The following is a 20,141-nucleotide window of genomic DNA, read 5'->3' as shown; positions in this document are numbered from 1 at the left end:
AACTCACCCTAGTTCTATTAGTCCCATTTCCAAATGGAAATTTCCACATAGCTATTATACATGTATCTCAAACTTCACAGCAAATTTTCTTCCTACGTTTACTACCTTAGTGAATGTTGATGAGTCATCTTCATCTTCTCCCTCTCTACATCTTTATATCTAATCTTAATCAAGTTCTATTATTTCTATCCATTAAGTAGCTCACAAATCCATTCTCCCTTTGTCTATATACTTACTACCACTACTTTAAATTTAGAAGCTCTTGTTGCTTAACTTACATGACAGCCTCCTTTCCTCTGGAGACAATAATGACCTTTCTGCTTCTTTACTCAGTGCCCTCCAACCTGTCTTCTAAAGTATTTGTAAGACATGTTAAGATGCAAATTTAATAATGTTCTTCTATTACTTAACAACCATCCAATACTTCTTACAAACTTTAAGAAAAAGTCTAGGGCTTCCCCAGTGGTGCAGTGGTTGAGAGTCCGCCTGCCGATGCAGGGGACACGGGTTCGTGTCCTGGTCCGGGAAGATCCCACATGCCGCGGAGTGGCTGGGCCCGTGAGCCATGGCCGCTGAGCCTGTGTGTCCGGAGCTCCGCAACGGGAGAGGCCACAACAGTGAGAGGCCCGCGTACCGCAAAAAAAAAAAATAAAATAAAAAGGTCTAAACAACGAAAAATGTCATCTTTCTTCATCTGAGTGCTAGGTTTAGCCCCAGCCTAATTTCTGCTCCATATCCCCAACAAGAGTCTTTCCTTTCAGTAACACCAAATTATTTGCTGTTCCCCTAAATGCTATATTCTGTCATGCCTCCTTGCTTTTGTAGGTACTGTTCTTTTTGCCTAGAATACCTTTGCATCTTTTGTCTCATTTACCACTATTTGTATCTGTAACTCAGGTCAAACACCACTTTCTCTATGCAAACTTCCCTGCACTGGCCCTGTCTCCTTAAACCCCAAATCAGTTGAGACAGATGCCTCCAACCTATACAGCCAAGATACTTAATAGTAATTATCATATACAATTGTCAATTCATTTCTCATCACCTTTAGATTGTAAGCCTCTTGAAATCACAGATAGCTGTCTTTTAACCTTGTTTAGAATAAAGCGCTATATATAGAAGGTACTCAAGTACCTGTTGACTAAATGAAGAATTGTCATTGTTAAAATGTAAGGTAACATCAAATTCACTTACTGTATATAAACAAGATATATTATTTATTTGAAAGCAAGATTAGGGCAGTGTTGTCAAATAGACTTTGAAGGACAATGTAGGCAACTTCAGGATGTTTTGTGTTGGTAGATTAAAAAGGAGAACAGAATTGAAAAGTGAGGGATATGATATGAAATTAGAAGTCTAAATATAAACTGAAAATGTAGTTAACTTAGGCATATACACATTTTAAAAAATATTAAAATATTAAGAGTTCAAAAGTCTTTTTGTTCTTTGTTACAGCTGTAGGGAGATAAGCAACGGTACATAATTTAATATATAAATATATATAAATTATATACACATATATAGATAAAAATATGAAACATCTACAGAGAAACAATTCAAAATAATTTCATATCTGTTCATCCAATGACCAATTAAAACTATGCCAGTAATTGGGCTCAGAAATTTATTAATTTATTAAATTGAACAATTTTAGTTGAAGACCTTTAAAGCATTATAAACTAAAAAAGTAAAAAACTAGTCTCTGCCCTCAAGGAATATATAATCTGAATCATGAAATAAAGTAAAGCAGTCAGTGCTCCCCCAACATCACCAGAAAACCTCTGTATAGGAAATATCATCACATAAGCAAATACCTTAATTCTCATACTTTGTAATACTGTCATCAGTAAGTAAAATATACAGAAAGGCAAAATTTATAGAATAATAAATTCTTATCAAGCAATTCTTAGTTTTCTTCTTAGAACATACCAGTCGTCTGTTCATCAATCCATATCTGATAATAAAAATGTGCTCTGATGGGAAACAAAACAAATGCCAATATTTTGGCTCCAGCTGTGGCTGATAAACTGATGCACGTGTGACTAGATGTTAACTTCCTAATTTTTCTACTATTCAGAAAACATCAAAGTAACAAATACACAGCATTAATTTTTTTAAAATCTGTAATTTGTTTTATGTAACTATATCATTTTGAGTTTGAATATGTAATTGTCAGAAAGGATAAGACTTTTAAAATCTGAGGTATGGTAAGGCCCTTAAAGATTTGTTTTTTTTTCTACTTTAGCATTCTGACTTTAAGCAGTCAATGTCTAGAATGTCTGAGCCTATTTTTCAGGGGAAAATGTAATATTTTCATTAGAACTCTCCAGTTTTCATGTTGAAAACCAGAAAAATTTTCATGTTTCAACTTATGCTTCTGTTAGTGGGCAAATTTAGTAGACAGATTTCCACTTAGAGGACAATTTTACATTTCTTTAAAGCAGAGCAAGTCTCTCACCTATTAGAATTGCTAGAATATAGACTATAGTGTTCCATGGGCCCCTTTTTTTTTTTTTTTTTTTTTTGCGGTACGCGGGCCCCTCATCGCTGCGGCCTCTCCCCCTGCGGAGCACAGGCTCCGGACGTGCAGGCCCAGCGGCCATGCCCCACAGGCCCAGCCGCTCCACGGCATATGGGATCCTCCCAGACCGGGGCACGAACCCGCGTCCCCCGCATCGGCAGGCGGACCCCCAACCACTGCGCCACCAGGGAAGCCCCATGGGCCCCTTTTAAAACAGTAGATTCCTTGATTTTCAGGAATAAAAGACACACTTACCACAATCTGGTCTTCAGATGCAGTTGAGACACTACTGTCATCAAAGTAGTACCATTTTCCATCATCTTTATTTTTTGCGAAAGCAGTATCTAATGAAAAAATATAATTGCTTCTGTGACTTAAATGAGCTGTGGTTTCCTGGGAGGGAACCCTCAAAACTTTAAAACCATCTAATATAGGGAATACCTATTAAAATTACATGATAATCATCTATATAAGACCTGTCTTTCATGTATTTAACTGATTCCAATGATTAAAGGTTTTTAGAATAATTTCCTACAAACTAGAAGCCTACGATACTTTCATATAAGTTGAAATATGTGACTTTTTTCATCCCAGGGACAAACAGGACAGATTTATTATTTTTTAATTCACAGAATAACAATACTAATGACAATAACTTGTGATTAACATTTATGTAGTGCTTCTGGTGTATCAGGCACAGTGCTATGCACTTTACATGTATTATCTCAAAAGAAGGTACTATGATTACTATTCTTCTGATTTTAGAGATGGGGAAAGGGAGGCATCAAGAGAAGTTTAATTTGTCCAACAGTATAGCGGTTAGGTAGCAGAGTCAGGATTTAAACTCAGGCCTGTTTCTGATTCCAAAGTTTGAATTTTCAACCAAAATTTAAATTTTCTATGACTAATATTTTTCCAACAATATTATCTCATTGATTTGTAGAGGTTTTTACACCAGAATCTTTTCCAGTCTTTAACAAAAGTACAGAGCAAAGGAAAGGTAAAAAACGATCAATTGATCTGCACAAATTTTAAAGATCTACTTTATCTTTAAGTTAAAAAAAAAAATGCCCACTGCTCCCATCCATACTTTGTATAAACTATCCAGTAACTGAGGAAACAAAGTTGCAAAATGTACTCAAAACAATTATTTGCTGTCATAGTTTCTAAAAAGTGACTTTATAGGCTTTGTCTTCTAAATAGTTCTACCCCTCTTAAACAAAATTATTGTTCTTTTGGGTGGAACCCAATATGGATTATAAATTTGTCAATATGAAATCAAGACCACCACACTCCCAAATTTAAAGAAACATATTTTCAGACCAATAAGTCTGAAAATAAAAAGATAAGATTTAACAATAATATAGATTTATAAGAGACAAATCTAACAAAAAGGCACACAGAGTTTGCAAACGAAATCATGGTATCAAAAGAAAGCTAAATTAATATTTGTAATTCTGAGAAAAAGACAAAACGAAAAATGAATATCAAATTCTGGTAAAAGGAACAATAGAGAAAGAAGAGCTACCCATTTTAAACATAAATGCAACTAATAATGCAAAAGAATTAATAAAACTGTTAGAAGAAACGGATAAATCAACACTTCAGTAGGAGTCCTGACAAATTCCTCTCAGAAAAAGAATGAACATCAAAAATAACCAGAGATAGTGATGATTTGCATACAACTGATCAGATTAACTGTAACGGAAATATAGAACTCTATGCTTAAATGGGGAATACGTATGCTTTTCAAGTACACAAACATTTAAGGAACAGACCATATATTAAGCCCCATGGAAGCCCTAATAAACTCCTAGGATTAATATAATATAGATAATGCCCCTAAATGCTATGAAATAAAATTAAAATTAAGAAACAAAGGACAGCTTTATAAAACCATATATTTGAAAAAGCATATGATGAGATAATCTTGGGATAATCAGAAAATTATAAAGGAAACTAAAGACATATATAGAATTGAAAGACAATGAATACTACATTTCAATATTTACGGAATAGTGATAAAGGAATATTTAAAGGGAAATCTACAGCTTTAATTATAGCCTTCAATAGAGGGGAACAAAAGGAAAACAAAAAGTTAATAAGCATTCAACACAAGAAGCTGGAAAAAGAGAAACAGAGCAAACCCAAATTAACAAGAAGAAAAATATATCAAAGGGAAGAGAAGAAATCAATGAGATAGAATACATACATGTATAACAATAAGAAAAATGTAATAAAATAGAAAGCTAATTCTTTGACAAGACAGAAAAGAACAAAAAAGGGACAAAAATACAGCACAAGGGCTTCTCTGGTGGCACAGTGGTTGAGAGTCTGCCTGCCGATGCAGGGGACACAGGTTCGTGCCCCGGTCCAGGAAGATCCCACATGCCGCGAAGGGGCTGGGCCCGTGACCCATGGCCGCTGAGCCTGTGCGTCCGGAGCAACGGGAGAGGCCACAACAGTGAAAGGCCCGCGTAACGCAAAAAAAAAAAAAAAAAAAAAAAAAAAAAAAAAATACAGCACAAGAGTATTACAAACAACTACTCTCAAATATATTGGAAAACATATATTTTTAGAAAAATGGAGAATGCCAAAATGTACACATTTTGGAAAAAGAAAACTGAATATACTTCAGTAAGCATGACATAAATAGAAAAATTTATGACTGTAAAGCCCAGATAGTTTTACAGGTGAATTCTACTAGACTTTCATGAATAGTTAATTCCTATATTATACTAGCTGCCCCAGGAAATAGAAAAAGTGTAAAGTATCCCAGCCTGTTTCATTAGGCTAGACTGTAATCTTGATTCCAAAGTAAGAACAATATAAAAAAATTGCAGTATCATTTCATTTATGAATTAAATTTTAACAATCCTAAATAAAATCAGCTAACCAAATCCAACTGGGTATACTAAAAAATACTTCAAGACTAGGATTTATCCCAGAATGCAATGCTGGTTCAACAGAAAAACCTATCAATTGGAGAGCACAGACTGGTATAACCGTCCTGGAGAGCCATCTCACAGTACTTTACTCTATAACCCAGCAATCTTACATCTGGGTATGTAGCTCAATGAAATTCTCACGTAGGAGACCATAATGATGTTTATTGCTCTTGTGGTGGTAGAAAGTTAAAGGTAATTTGGATGTCCACTATGAAGCGAATAGAGAAATAAAATATGGTAGATATATAAATCATGAGTGGTTAGAAGCAATGAATTAAATTGACACAAAGTAATATGGAGAAGTCTTAAGTGTCAAGAGAGAAAAATAAGATCCACAGCAGAGTAACAATCATGTAAATTAACAATGATGCACGATTCAGGAGAGCTCATACATCAAACAAGTTAGAAACGGAAGGGGAAGGAGAATGGGGAAGGACAGGAGCTCTGAATGGACTAGTGATTTCCTGTGCTTTGAACTATGGAGTATGATTAACTCAATCCTCTACTCTTGATGTTAAAAAAAAAAAAGGTTCAAAAGCTGATTCATTCATTAATCAATATCTATTGAATGACTACTATATGTAAGACACATCTCACATTTTCCCTTTAAGAAGTAATAAATACCTTAAGGAAAAAAGTCTGGAGTTATCAAACACCATGATTTTAGTGAAACGGTAAACTATCAACTTACAGTGTCCTCCTCCCATCCCTCCATAGTGGTTGGAAACAGCAATCAAATTATAGCGGCAAGGACCTGCATTTGGGTTAATTAGGAATTCCGACATATCCAAATCACTGTTTAAAAAAGAGATCAAGTTAGTTTTATGTTTTTCCCTAAATGTAATGAATTCTACTCTCCTTTGTCAGTGTTGTTTGACTCTCATTTAAGTGTATTCCCATCTATCTATCTCACTAAAGAAATTACTAAGAGCCAAATAACTTTATAAAACAAATTATATAAATACCCTTGAGATTTGAATGTTTTGGCAAAAATTTTCTTAGGGATTGAGAATTTAAAAATTCTCCAATGATTGTTGTTATTCAGATTAATGTTTTCATGCTAATACATTTCTCTCTTAGTATATGAGGAAATACAGACATCACCATTTACCATTTGGGTTCTTTTATTTTTTAAAGTCATTTTCAGAAATGATTTAGTTAAGGAAGAATAAAGGGACAGTGAAAAACAACTTTTTTAGAAATTTTATCATAATTTAAATATAAGTATATATTTAAATATAACCCCAATATCTATTCTATATTTTTCAGGTTTTGATGACCTCTGTAACCTAAACGGGTAACATTCTCTGCAATACAACCCACTGTTTATATAATCTAGCATGCATGAAACTGGAATATGACCATTTTATAGCTTATCATTATTTCTGGTTATTCTTCTTGTATTTACATAATTAAAAAGCAATTATGATTCTAAATTTCAAATACAGCTCTAAAAGGTCCTAGCTTATCATTACTTTTGTTTCATCTTGTACTCACATTTTCAAAATGCTGTATTCTTGAAAACTTTGATGGCTCATAATTTTGTTTTGTTAAAGAGAAAATTAGCATTTTTTGTTCTATAATTGTAAAACGTTTTCAATTTTAAATTTATAAACACCAATTAGAATAAGCAATCCAAAGAATGTTTTCAATATTACATCACCTATTTCCTTCTAATCACCTCTGCATGCACACACACCTGCCTTCAGTATTTGTTTACTTACTAACTGTATTAAGTAAATTTGGTGCACAAATATCATGAAATATGAAAGAATACTACCAATTTTTTTTTAGCGAAATGGGAGAGTAGCATGTTCTTGTCACAAGATAGCGTGTGATAAAGTCCTGGACTCCATGAATGAAGATACACTATTCCCTTTTTGTCCTTCTGAATTCTCAATTATGTTTAGTGAAAGCTTAAAAGAAAAACAAAAAAGGCTACCAAGATGCTGTCTCCAGACTTCTTTACACATTTTTACAAATAGGATGTCATACTCTGGATGCTGCAATAAGAATACTGAAGGATGACAATAGGGATGACTTATTACACTACTGCATCATCCTCCTTCTAAGCAATTCCATTATTCTGTTTTCACATTAGTCTTTTAAAAAAAGCATTTAGAAATAATTGAGGATTAATGATGACATAAGTCCTGGGAAAAAGAAAATCACTAAGATCCCATGAAGTATCTTAGATTTATAAACAGAGCCAGTGAACTCATAAGATAATGTAACATAGAAAGAGTCTTACTCTGTTTTTTAAAAAATATATTTTCTCTTTGATCTTTGAAAGACCTCTTAAGAAGGAATAAAAATTGTTACCGATCCACACAAATTGTCAGAAGTACCCAAAAATACACTCAAAAACTGAGATTGGACGCTAAAAAAACAAACGAGCAAATATAACAAAACAGAAACAGACTCACAGATACAGAGAACAAACTGGTGGTTGCCAGAGGGAAGAAGGTGGGGGGATGGGTGAAAAAGGTGAAGGGGATTAAGAGGTACAAACTACTAGCTATAAAATAAGTCAAAGAGACTTAGTATGTAGCACAGAAAATATAGTCAGTAGTATTATAATAATTTTGTATGCTGTGTAAGGTATAAAAACATCAAATCACTATGCTGTATACATGAAACCAATATAATATTTAAAGTCAACTATATGTAAAAGTAAATAGATAAAAAAAAAAACCCCCTAAAATTTGTGTGCAAAGTTACCTAATGTCTAAAAAAAAGCTAGAGGTGCCCAATGTTTATGAAGCACAATCAGAACTTACTTGATAGGAAAATCAACTAAGGTATCCAACTTGTCTCTCATGTATCGACTGTAAGAAAATCGCTTGAGATGTACCACAAGTACTGGAGGCAGGGACCATAAATCTAATTTCTTTGTGGCTTGCTGATGTTCTTTACAATTTGGACAATACCTAAAAATAAAGAGAAATATTTAAAGCTTGTTAGAGATAATGTTAGAGGTAATATTAGGTAATGCCTAATATATAACAGATAGGAACTTCTATTTTTATCATCAATAGATTTTCCAAATAGATTTAACTATTAAAAATGAATATGTAAATAAGTATTCAAAGAAATAATGAGGGCTAGATTATTTACATTACAGTATGCTAGAAAGACATGGATGTATTATAAAACTGTGCTGAGATACAGGCATTAGAAAAATCTCAAAACTTCTGGACTCTAATGGAATTAGTAATACCACAAAACATATTGTGATTTTCCTAAAAAAGCTTCTCTTGAAATAGCTGCACAGCTAAAAGTTCTTGGGAAAATGTAACTAAAATTAATTATTCACAGTAAAATGGCTATTATGGAAAATACAGTAACAAAATTAAAGCTTAACATTATAATAATACTTTTAAAGACATTTTCATCCCTCTTAATACATTATTAGCAGATAAAGAAATGCTTATTGTTAAAAATATCAAAGGGAATTTAATTATCACTTTTTCAATTTGATGTACCACATACCTCAGTATAAATCCTTAAAAAATAATTAGAAACAATTATTTAATATTGTCTCTTACCAGGGATCTTCAGCACCCAGCTTTTCTTTTGTTGTAAAAAGCTCAATGCAATCTTTTAATTTCACAAAGGGTTTTTTAGGAGGTTTGTATTCCACACTTTCATGTTTTTCAAAATCCTAAAGAGAAGTATTTCTTGAGTTAAGAAAACAAATGAAACAAAACTCATTTTAGTGATACCATATTACTATGAATAGTAATGAAAAACTCCTAAATGTTCTCAAAAAAATCAAAGCATATTTCAGCTGAGATTTACACTACACTTCTAATAATTCCTGTATACACACCTATATGGACAACCAGGAAGTTTAAACAGAAAGCAGTTTCAAAACCAACAAGCCTTTTCTCCTTTAGCACATAACCAATTTTTTACTGCAAAATAAACATAGCTGGTAGAAGCAAAAGAGTGTAACAAAACAGTGTGATCAACAGGGAAAGATAAAGAAGGAATGACTGATGACTTACCTCAGCAGCATTTTCATCAAAATATCTTTTTTTCAAATCAGGATCCCAATCCAAAGCAAGAAAAGATCTTTCTAAGGTGGAAAACATATTTTTTCTTTAAGATTTAATATGCCTTAATGTTAAAAACGAATATATTTTAATGTTAAGATATATACCAGAATAAACAAATAGCAGTCTCTTCTACTTGCACTAGGTGATCAGGGTAAATAGCTGTTTCCAAGCCATTAAGATACTTTAGAGCTAAAAAAAACTTAAGCATAAGTCCAACCTTCATTTAATAAACACCGACATGTGTTTTAGTATACTTAGAAATGAAGGCTTTTCATTTAAAAATGTAGATAGATACATAAATGTTATTTTTCATGATAGTGCTGAATTTCATGGTTTCACCTAAAAAAAGTAACACGCGCTCAAGTTTAGTGTTTAAGCCATTTTCCACAAATACTTACCATCTAGCCTAAGCTGCCTATCATCAAATCTTATATGCCTGGTATCATCTTTGATGTAGTTGATATCAGTATTGCCTAAGTTGTTGAACTGGAATGTAAACAATCGTTTTTTGTGTCCCATGAGTTGACCTTTGCAAGTTTCCTCAGTACATAATCCATTTTCAGAATCATTATCTCCTCCAACTGAATCTTCAGACTGACTGTTTTCATTCTCAGAGGGAAGTTCTTGATCCTGGCTGGATTCATCATCTGGCTCATCTGTTTCCATTTCACCTAAAATTAGATATTAGAAATCTTTAAATAAACCCAATGTTACATTTAAAACTTATTAATACTAACACTATTTTTCCCAGGCTTGCAAATATTGTTTAGTTCCTTAATCCCCATCCTCTTAATTTTTCTCTGCAGCAATAACCCAAGTGAAAAGTTTTTACAATTTAATAGGGAAGTCTTACTTGGTGAGCCTTCTTCATGTATGCCATTTGGGCCATTCCCATTAATATTTTGGTCCTTACAGCAGTGTAGGGATCCTTCGGTTTCTTCAGAGTCAGTAGATATTTTGACATATCGGCTTAAATAAAATCAGAAATCAAACAAGTTCAGTCCTATAAAGGCAAAAACTTAAAAAAAATTTTTCATTCTTTTAATAAAACAAAATCTCTAAATACAATTAACAGTGGTCATTAGTGGATTCAATGATAAATTCAAACTCAAGATATGATACTGTAATCATTTGTGTTTGGCTGTCTTTATAAAAATAAGTTAATTTGTTACTTCTAGGGTTTTAACATCTTTCTTTTATATGTTAAAAGTTTGTGGCAAATAATTTCTTGACATAAAATTATTTTATAAAGATCCTCATTTAGATGATATATATATATTATTGCTAAGACCACTTATAGTTTATAATGTCATCTTTATGTATGGTTTATGGGACTACAATATTAAAATAGGTATGCAAGAAAGAAAACTAAATATGTTAGCTATAAAGGATAAAAGAAAGGGAGCAAATGGCATTCTTGATTACGTTATAATTCAAATCAAGGTTTTAGGAAAACAAAAAGGTGTTGCCTTGCAAAAGGATCAACCATGAAAGTTTATCCTTTTAAATAAAAATATTTATTAGTATGAGTTCTTGTTATCAGTATGAGCACGGTGTATAAAGAAATGAAGCACATGACATTTGTTATGATTTCAGAGTGCAAACATGATAAATTCCTATTTTCTTCCAACTGTAAACTTTTGGTGTAAAACAACTAAAAGAATTTATGCTTCCTGGGTTTAAAATTACCTCAGTAATGTGCTTTACATGATCAAGAAACTGGATTAGACTATAATGTGATTTCTTACATTGCTACCCATCTAAACAAAGCTGAAATAATACAGACAACTAATTATATTCTGATAGTACCTTGCATGTTTACCTTTATTAGCTATTTAGTATTTTATTTTGTTAATGTAGACTTGTTTGGCACTTACCACATTCTCACAAGCAGAAGATTATAGAGTTTATCTTCAGTGTTGTTTCGTGGTACAGCCATAAGAAAAGGCTGACCAAAAAGTGAAGAACCAGTATGGTGGGTGTAACTTGAGTGTCTAAATTTTTCTCTCAGGCAAACAGGAATAATCACATGCTCTGTATCTTCTGTTCTATTGATGTTAATCTCAAACCTACAAGGATAAAATTGACTATAAACTCTGAAAATTTTATGATATTTCTTTTCAATTTTTTCTCAAGTAATATTTGCACAATAGATTTCATACTTACACATAAATATCATCCCGTTCCATAATACTACTAAGGTTTTCATCCATTGCAAATATTCTGTGAAATCTATGATTGTATATATCAGTAACTATCATCTAAAAGGAAATAAATTTCTATTAAGCTGGTTTTACAACAGTGAAAAACTAAATTCCAACTTACATACTTTAAACCCAGAAACATCCTACCTTATCTGCAGGTACTCCTGACAAAGCAGACAACGCTGTACAAAGATCAAGTATGTTTCCAATTTTGGGGACAACCACTTTGTACTAAAAAACAAAAAAAAATAATACATTTATTACTTTGGAAAATATTCACTATGTGAGATGGACCTTTTGGTTGCTTCCTCACATTCACGGTGGCATCTGGCTCACTGTGTCTTGTCTCCAATCTTGGCATCATCCTGGGTGACAAAAGTCCACATGGATGGTTTATCTTATTGTTCCCTGACTCCTCAATTCAAAGACCTACACTTGCTTCAACTGTAGTTCACTTCTTGGACCTTGCCATCTCCTGCACCACTTCTGACATCTTAGACTCTTAACTGTTTAATCACTATTTACTTTTCCTGGAAACTCATTCTTTCCTATTCTTGGCTTGTACTGAGATATCTAGTCCTTCTAATTCTCAATTTTCTCCTAGTTTATCAGCTCCCTACTATGTCCATGCCCTTCCACCCCCATGATTCATCCCTTTAACCACTCATTGCAAAAACTTTAATTACTTTGTTATTCAGTTTTATTCTTGCTATACTTTCTCAGAGTTGTTTAGATTGCTGGAATAAACTGCTCAACTTCAGAGACTGGTGTACTACAGACTCACAGTGCTCAATCTCAGCTGATCCTTCAACAACAGCCAGAAATTCTTCTGTGTAGCCTTTATTCGCTTATTCTCTTATTTTTCTCAATAACTATTTAAAATCTTCACCATTTCTTAGGCCTTTAATTTTACCACTTCTCCCCTCACTATCAGCAGAATACCTATTTCACTGAGAAAAATATAGGCTACTGGATAGGAAAATCTCCAACTTACTGTTCCCCTTACAAACTTGAGTCTAAAAGGTCCTTTTCTCTGTCTCTTTTGACACAAGGAAAGAGAATCAGGTGTTACTCTTCCCCATTCAAGGCTAACACTGGCATCTATCCTTTTCTGCCTCCTCTAGAACAGGGGTCCCCAACCCCCAGGCCCGCAGACCAGTACTGTTCCGCAGCCTGTTAGGAACCAGGCTGCACAGCGGGAGGTGAGCGAGCGAAGCTTCCTCTGCCGCTCCCCATCGCTCCCCATCACTCCCCATCGCTCACATTACTGCCTGAGCCATCCCCCACCCCATCCCACCCTTGCCTCCGTTCCGTGGAAAACCTGTCTTCCATGAAACCGGTCCCTGGTGCTAAAAAGGCTGGGGACCGCTGCTCTAGAACATAAGCCCAGCAATTATCCTTTATTTCGTTTTATCTTGACTTATAAAAGCACTGAACTGTATACAAGTCTCAAAAAACAAAACAGTCTCTCACTGTTTTCTAATAATTTTCCACTAATTATCTCCCTTTCTCCTCTGCTTTATAAATAACCTTGTAAAGTAATGTCTACACTGACTATCGTAACTTCTTTATCTCTCATTCACTTATTTATCCACTCCTGGCTTTTGCCTTCACCTCTTTATTTAACCTGTTACCAAGGCTGTCAATACTATCATTTAACCAAATCTTTACCAGTCCTTACTTTATTGAACTCTCTGCAGCATTACTGCTTCCTCTAGCATTATCCTTCAGAGTTTTATCCTCAGCCTTCTTGATTCTATATGCTTTCCTTAGACTAGGTGACAATATATCCCAGTTTGCTTTGGCGAGTCCTAGCTTAGCCTGATGTCCTGGTATAATTATTAATATGGCCCTTTTTTTTTTTTAAAACAGTTCTGATTTAGATGATCATTTGGGTGATCTCATCCTTCTAAGACATTCACTACCATCTTCATAGAGCTCACCACCCAATTTATATCTCAAGCACAGACCTCTCTCCTCTAGTCTACATACATAAAGTCAAGGCTTATTGATATCTCTCCTAAATTTTCCTCATGAATCTCAACTTGTCCAATACTAAACACAGATTTAGGTCATGTTAGGCCAACATATCCAATACTAAAATAGGTTTCTTCTTAAACCTTTCTTCCTATATCTCCCATTAAAACAAATAGTACCATTCTCTCTCAGTTTTCCAATTCAATAAACTTGAATACTCTTAATACATTTTTACCTCCTATATTCAACTGGTTCTTCTATCTGACTGCCATCCTGACACTTAGCTTAAGAGTTCAAGCCCTTGTCCTCTGTCATCTCCTCACTGCAAAAACCTCCTACCTGGTCTTAGTACATCTGATCTAAGCCCGTCCAATCCAATCTCTGCACTAGCCAGAATGTTCTTTCTGAAATACAAATCTGACCACACAATCTCTTTATACTTAATACACTTTAATGGCTCCTTTAGTCTTTTAGGATGAAGTCCAAACTTCCTATGAAAGCATCAACGTTCTTTGTGATCTAGCTTCTGCTTACCATATTATCTGCTTGTAGTTTCCAGAAGTGGGCCACATTCTCTTTTGCCTTCAGCCCTTTGTACGTGTCACTCTCTTGTTCTATATAATACTTTATTCCCAACTTTCATGTGATTAATTTTAAAACCTAATCACCCTTCAGGATTCAGCAAAGGCATCATCACCACTTTGGGTAGGTTATTCCTTCTGTATATCCCTACAGCACCCTGTCAGAGCACTTTTCACACTGTATGAAAAGCTTCTTGAGAACAATGACTAGGAACACCCTTGTACTTCCAGCATCTTGCACAGTGTGTGAGTCCAATACATAACACATGTTCAACACAATTACAAATAAACTTCCATGACTCAAATCACCTTCAGTGATGGGAAAACTCATCAAGTGGGCTAACCTAGCTAATTCCCTTTTCCTCTAGAGCTGGTTAAAGCACAGTGTTAATGAGGTGATCATTTTGTATTTGAGTTGTTACTGTCTCCAAGAGGAAAAAAAAATCACAATTCCTCTGTGCTGATCACGGCTCTAACCTCCACAAATTTATGTTTCTGGTCACCAAGTGAGAAAAGAGGTAAATTAGTGAAATTCACATTGCTGGAAAAATAATTTATAACCCAAATTACAGAAGACCATTCAACACATACTTTCCAGGTTAATCTGTAATTTGATTTCAATTTGCTTCTACATAATAGATGTTATATTATTGGCATGGGAAAGTACTATCTTTAACAAATGGGTATAGAGAAATAGAGTACATTTATTTTATGTTGCAATAAATTTTTACTCATTTTTTATACTCCTCTCTTATTCCATTATACTCACTGGCATATATTTGTAAAGTTACAAACTAGAGAAGTTAAGGATGTAGTTTAGTATTGCTATACCTTCTCTCCATTGAAAAGAATGTTAAAAATCCTATACTTCTAAACAAGTGAATAAGTGAGTATCTAAAGGATGTGATTTTAGACATGTGAACATATATGCCCCTGGCCAAAAATAAAAGCAGGTATTTATTAACCTTGCTCATGGATAAGGGCAAGTGCCATGTCTCTCTTGTTCTCTAAAATATTCTCAGCACTGCTGGATGAAATACTGACATGAAGATACCAGGTTCAATGAGTTCATGAAGCAAATAGATAAATAGCAAAAGAAATGGGTGAAATTTGCATAACTGAGTACATGACTAGTCTCTACCAACTTTAATTATTTTGGATGAAAGTACTATATTTTTATGAATACTTCATATTCTGTGCCCTGTTGACAGTAAACCCAAACACTTCCACTAAATGAATGGCACGATGACAATTTTGTTCAAAGCATACTTTTCATAAAGATTTCATGAACACTGCTATGGACTGAATTCTGTCATCTCAAAATTCCTATGTGAAGCCCTGACAACCAATGTGATGGTATTTGGAGATGGAACCTTTGAGAGATTTAGATAAGATCATGAAGGTGGGGGCCTCATGATGTGATTAGCATCCTTGTAAGAAGAGACACCAGAAAGCTTGTGCTCCCAGTCTCTCTCCCTGCCCTGTGAGGACACAGCAGAGGAGGCGGCCATCTGTAAGTGAGGAAGAGTCTGCACTAGAAACCACCAGGCTGGCTCTCTTGTCTTAGACTTCTAGCCTCCAGAACTGTGGGGAAATAAATTTCTGTTGCTTAAGTCCTTCAGTCTATGGTATTTTGTTATGACAGCCCGAGCAGACTAATACGACTAACAGGCTCTAACAAACTGCACTTCTGGCTGGAACCCTAAACTAAGATCTTTAGTAAAGAATCTTCTAAAGTTGGAACTATGTCTGTTTTGTTTACCAGAGCTTTACAGTCAGTAGGTGCCCATTTGAATGAATAAAATTTTTGAACACTTCTAAGTCATGAGGGTTGGGAATACAAAGATATACAAAGTCCTTTTCTTCAAAGAATTCATGGTCTGGGGACAAAAGTTAAAGTAAACCAAAGGTCATAATAAAATTTGGTAAGTGCTATAATAGAAATTAGGGTAACAGAAGGAAGAAAAGTAATGAAATACTTTTATTAGGGAGGGTCAAGCATCAGAAAACGATTAACTGATTAATAAAGGGAGAAAATATAGTGTTTTGCTCCATAAAATATAAAATAATCCAATTATAACACTAGGCAATGGAATCAGGCAGACAACTGATATTAAGGTCTAGCACAGGGCTCTTGCATAGACTAAGTGTTATTTGATAACCTAAACTGTTAAAAGATTAGAACATTATTGAAACAAGTATTTTTAGCCTAACTAAATTTCCACTTCTTTTCCAGGTTCTTAAGATGCCTAAAAATTACAGGTATTTGAATATACCATTATCGAAACCATTTCCTCTAAGATCAGGAACAAGGCAAGGTTGCCCACTCTCGCCACTATTATTCAACATAGTTTTGGAAGTTTTAGCCACAGCAAACAAACAAAGACAAAGAAATAAAAGGAATCCAAATTGGAAAAGAAGAAGTAAAACTGTCACTATTTGAAGATGACATGAGACTATACATACAGAGTCCTAAAGATGCTACCAGAAAACTACTAGAGCTAATCAATGAATTTGGTAAAGTAGCAGGATACAAAATTAATGCACAGAAATCTCTTGCATTCCTATACACTAATAATGAAAAATCTGAAAGAGAAATTAAGGAAACACTCCCATTTATCACTGCAACAAAAAGAATAAAATACCTAGGAATAAACCTGTCTAAGGAGGCAAAAGACCTATATGCAGAAGACTATAAGAAACTGATGAAAAGAAATTAAAGATGATACAAACAGATGGAGAGATATACCATGTTCTTGGATGGGAAGAATCAACATGGTGAAAATGACTCTACTATCTAAAGCAATCTACAGATTCAGTGCAATCCCTAACAAACTACCAAGGGCATTTTTCACAGAACTAGAACAAAAAATTTCACAATTTGTATGGAAACACAACAGACCCTGAATAGCCAAAAGCAATCTTGAGAAAGAAAAATGGAGCTGGATGAATCAGGCTCCCTGACTTCAGACTATATTACAAAGCTACAGTAATCAAGACAGTATGGTTCTGGCACAAAAACAGCAATACAGATCAATGGAACAGGATAGAAAGCCCAGAGATAAACCTACCCACATATGGTCACCTTATCTTTGATAAAGGAGGCAAGAGTATACAATGGAGAAAAGACAGCCTCTTCAATAAGTGGTGCTGGGAAAACTGGACAGCTACATGTAAAAGAATGAAGTTAGAACACTCCCTACTACCATATCCAAAAATAAACTCAAAATGGATTAAAGACCTAAATATAAGCTCAGACACTATAAAACTCTTGGAGGAAAACACAGGCAGAACACTCTATGACATAAATCACAGCAAGATCCTTTTGACCCTCCTCCTAGAGAAATGGAAATAAAAACAAAAATAAACAAATGGGACCTAATGAAACTTTAAAGCTTTTGCATAGCAAAGGAAATCATAAACAAGACAAAAAGACAATCCTCAGAATGGGAGAAAATATTTGCAAATGAAGCAACTGACAAAGGATTAATCTCCAAAATGCCTCAGAGGGTGTGGAGAAAAGGGAACTCTCTTGCACTCTTGGTGGGAATGTAAATTGATACAGCCACTATGGAGGTTCCTTAAAAAACTAAAAATAGAACTACAGTACAACCCAGCAATCCCACTACTGGGCATATACCCTGAGAAAACCATAATTCAAAAAGAGTCATGTACCACAATATTCACTGCAGCACTATTTACAATAGCCAGGACATGGAAGCAACCTAAGTGTCCATCGACAGGTGAATGGATAAAGAAGATGTGGCGCATATATACAATGGAATATTACTCAGCCATAAAAAGAAATGAAATTGAGTTATTTGTAGTGAGGTGGATGGTCCTAGAGTCTGTCATACAGAGCGAAGTAAGTCAGAAAGAGAAAACCAAATTCTGTATGCTAACACATATATATGGAATCAAAAAAAAAAAAAGGCAGGGGCAGGACAGGAATAAAGATGCAGATGTACAGAATGGACCTGAGGACACAGGGAGGGCAAAGGGTAAGCTGGGATGAAGTGAGAGAGTAGCACTGACATATATACACTACCAAATGTAAAATAGATAGCTAGTGGGAAGCAGCTGCATCGCACAGGGAGATCAGCTTGGTGCTTTGTAACCACCTAGAGGGGTGGGATAGGCAGGGTGGGAATGAGATGCAAGACGGAGGGGATATGGGGATATATGTATACATATAACTGATTCACTTTGTTATACAGCAGAAACTAACACAACATTGTGAAGCAATTATACTCCAATAAAGATGTTAAAAAAATAAATATACCATTATCTTATCATTATATGAATCAAAATGTATAGCAAGTATTAGTTTCTCTTCCAACAGCCAGTAGGAAAAATATTACAATGAACATTAAAGAAAGTTCAAATTGGAAAACTGGGAAATTACTATGTTATTAATCTTTGTAAGCTAATATTCATACCAATATTGTAAAATCAAACCACCTCTCATTTTTCTTTGATAAGAAAAAGTCTTTGAGAATTTTGTTTTTACATGACAAATAATGATACTTTACACATCCCTCACCCTTTCAAGGTTCTGAAAAGTTGTACTAATTAGTGTAAAAAATCTCTTATGCAAAACAGCTTATTATCGAACTGTACTTGAGGCATAAGGACTCAACACTAATCTTTTAAAAAATAACAAATGCAAAGAAATTAATCACTTCCTACCTGCATAGGTTTCGTAAGTGGATCCATTCTAACTAAATAAACTTCCAAGGTACGTTCCTTTTTCATGGGCAATGGAAGTGTCAAGTAACAAAAAGGATCAAATGTTACTGAAATCTTAGCACATTCAGGACAAACTAAAGTTGATTTAAAAAGGCCATGAAATATATCTACTATGATAGAATCATTTCTTTTTAAATGGTTTTCCCAGGCTTCTTCAGCAACTACCTGTAAGGAAAACAGACACATATTACAAAGAGATACCACATTATTATAACAATGGTGACAATAATATGGTTAAATTTACCTTATCTGGTCTTCCATCAGCATCTTTTAACTGTATATATGGTTTTTTCCTAATTCTATTCAAATCCTCATGTAGTCCATCTAATAGGAAAGCTAATAGTTCTTGACAGTCTTGTTGCTGGTATCCAGAGAACTGAGGTGCAAAACGTCCTACCTGTGTCTGTAAGAGAAGCAAAACTATAAAATCAGTTCTAGGGACAAGATTGATTTAAAAAATATATAGTCAATTTTCATTATTCACAGATTCCATATTTGTGAATTCACCTACTTCCTAAAATTTATGTGTAACACTCAAATCAACTTGTGGCACTTTTGCAGTCATATGCAGATATGATAATTACATATGGATAAATACATGTAAAGAATTACATATCTAAAAATATTTTAATAATGATAACTAATCTGTAAAATAGAAAAGAAATGCTGACTAAGGAGAGAACATTGAGAAAATATGGTATAGTTTTGTACGAAGGATTGGGAAACACTAAAGACTTAAAATTCAGTAACATTTCTGGGTCACTTGAAAAAAGTACAATGCAAAAAAAAAAAAAAGTACAATGCTCTCATTTAATTTCTGTGTGTAAAGAGAGGATAAATCTCATAGAGATAAAAAGAATATTCATGTTCATATATAATTTTCCCAGTCTTTGCAGTGCTAAGTATTTTTTTGATGAGACTGAGAAGAAATGCAAAAGAAAAAAGTCAGATATCAAGGACCTATTTACACATAATTGAGAACATCTTGTAAAATGAAACTAATTGGAATCACGGATAAGGGTTGAGAAATGACTTGTCTGAACTAGTTTGTCCTAAGTTTGGAAAGTTAAGGAAGATAAATGCAGGACTTCTTTTGATTT

At 34.1% G+C, this 20,141-nt stretch overlaps 1 protein-coding gene across 3 annotated transcripts in view; it reads right to left on the bottom strand.

The window, feature by feature from the left end:
* The window catches only part of USP15 (ubiquitin specific peptidase 15), a 126,609-nt gene that overhangs the window by 2,843 nt on the left and 103,625 nt on the right, over positions 1–20,141 (bottom strand). For all 3 annotated transcript variants that reach the window (XM_082849993.1, XM_082849994.1, XM_082849995.1), the window contains 12 exons: positions 19,286–19,444; positions 18,982–19,206; positions 11,882–11,965; positions 11,697–11,791; positions 11,408–11,599; positions 10,384–10,499; positions 9,929–10,201; positions 9,480–9,550; positions 9,018–9,133; positions 8,250–8,399; positions 6,161–6,264; positions 2,777–2,865 (listed from right to left, as the gene is read on the bottom strand). In XM_082849993.1, the coding sequence (XP_082706119.1) occupies positions 2,777–2,865; positions 6,161–6,264; positions 8,250–8,399; positions 9,018–9,133; positions 9,480–9,550; positions 9,929–10,201; positions 10,384–10,499; positions 11,408–11,599; positions 11,697–11,791; positions 11,882–11,965; positions 18,982–19,206; positions 19,286–19,444 (1,674 nt within the window). The remainder of the gene's footprint in view (positions 1–2,776; positions 2,866–6,160; positions 6,265–8,249; positions 8,400–9,017; positions 9,134–9,479; positions 9,551–9,928; positions 10,202–10,383; positions 10,500–11,407; positions 11,600–11,696; positions 11,792–11,881; positions 11,966–18,981; positions 19,207–19,285; positions 19,445–20,141) is intronic.

This window comes from Leucopleurus acutus (genome assembly GCF_964270905.1).
Source record: "Leucopleurus acutus genome assembly, chromosome: 11".
Lineage (NCBI taxonomy): Eukaryota > Metazoa > Chordata > Mammalia > Artiodactyla > Delphinidae > Leucopleurus > Leucopleurus acutus.
The sequence above is the reverse complement of the archived record's forward strand: the minus strand, read 5'-3'. Positions and strand labels throughout refer to the sequence as shown.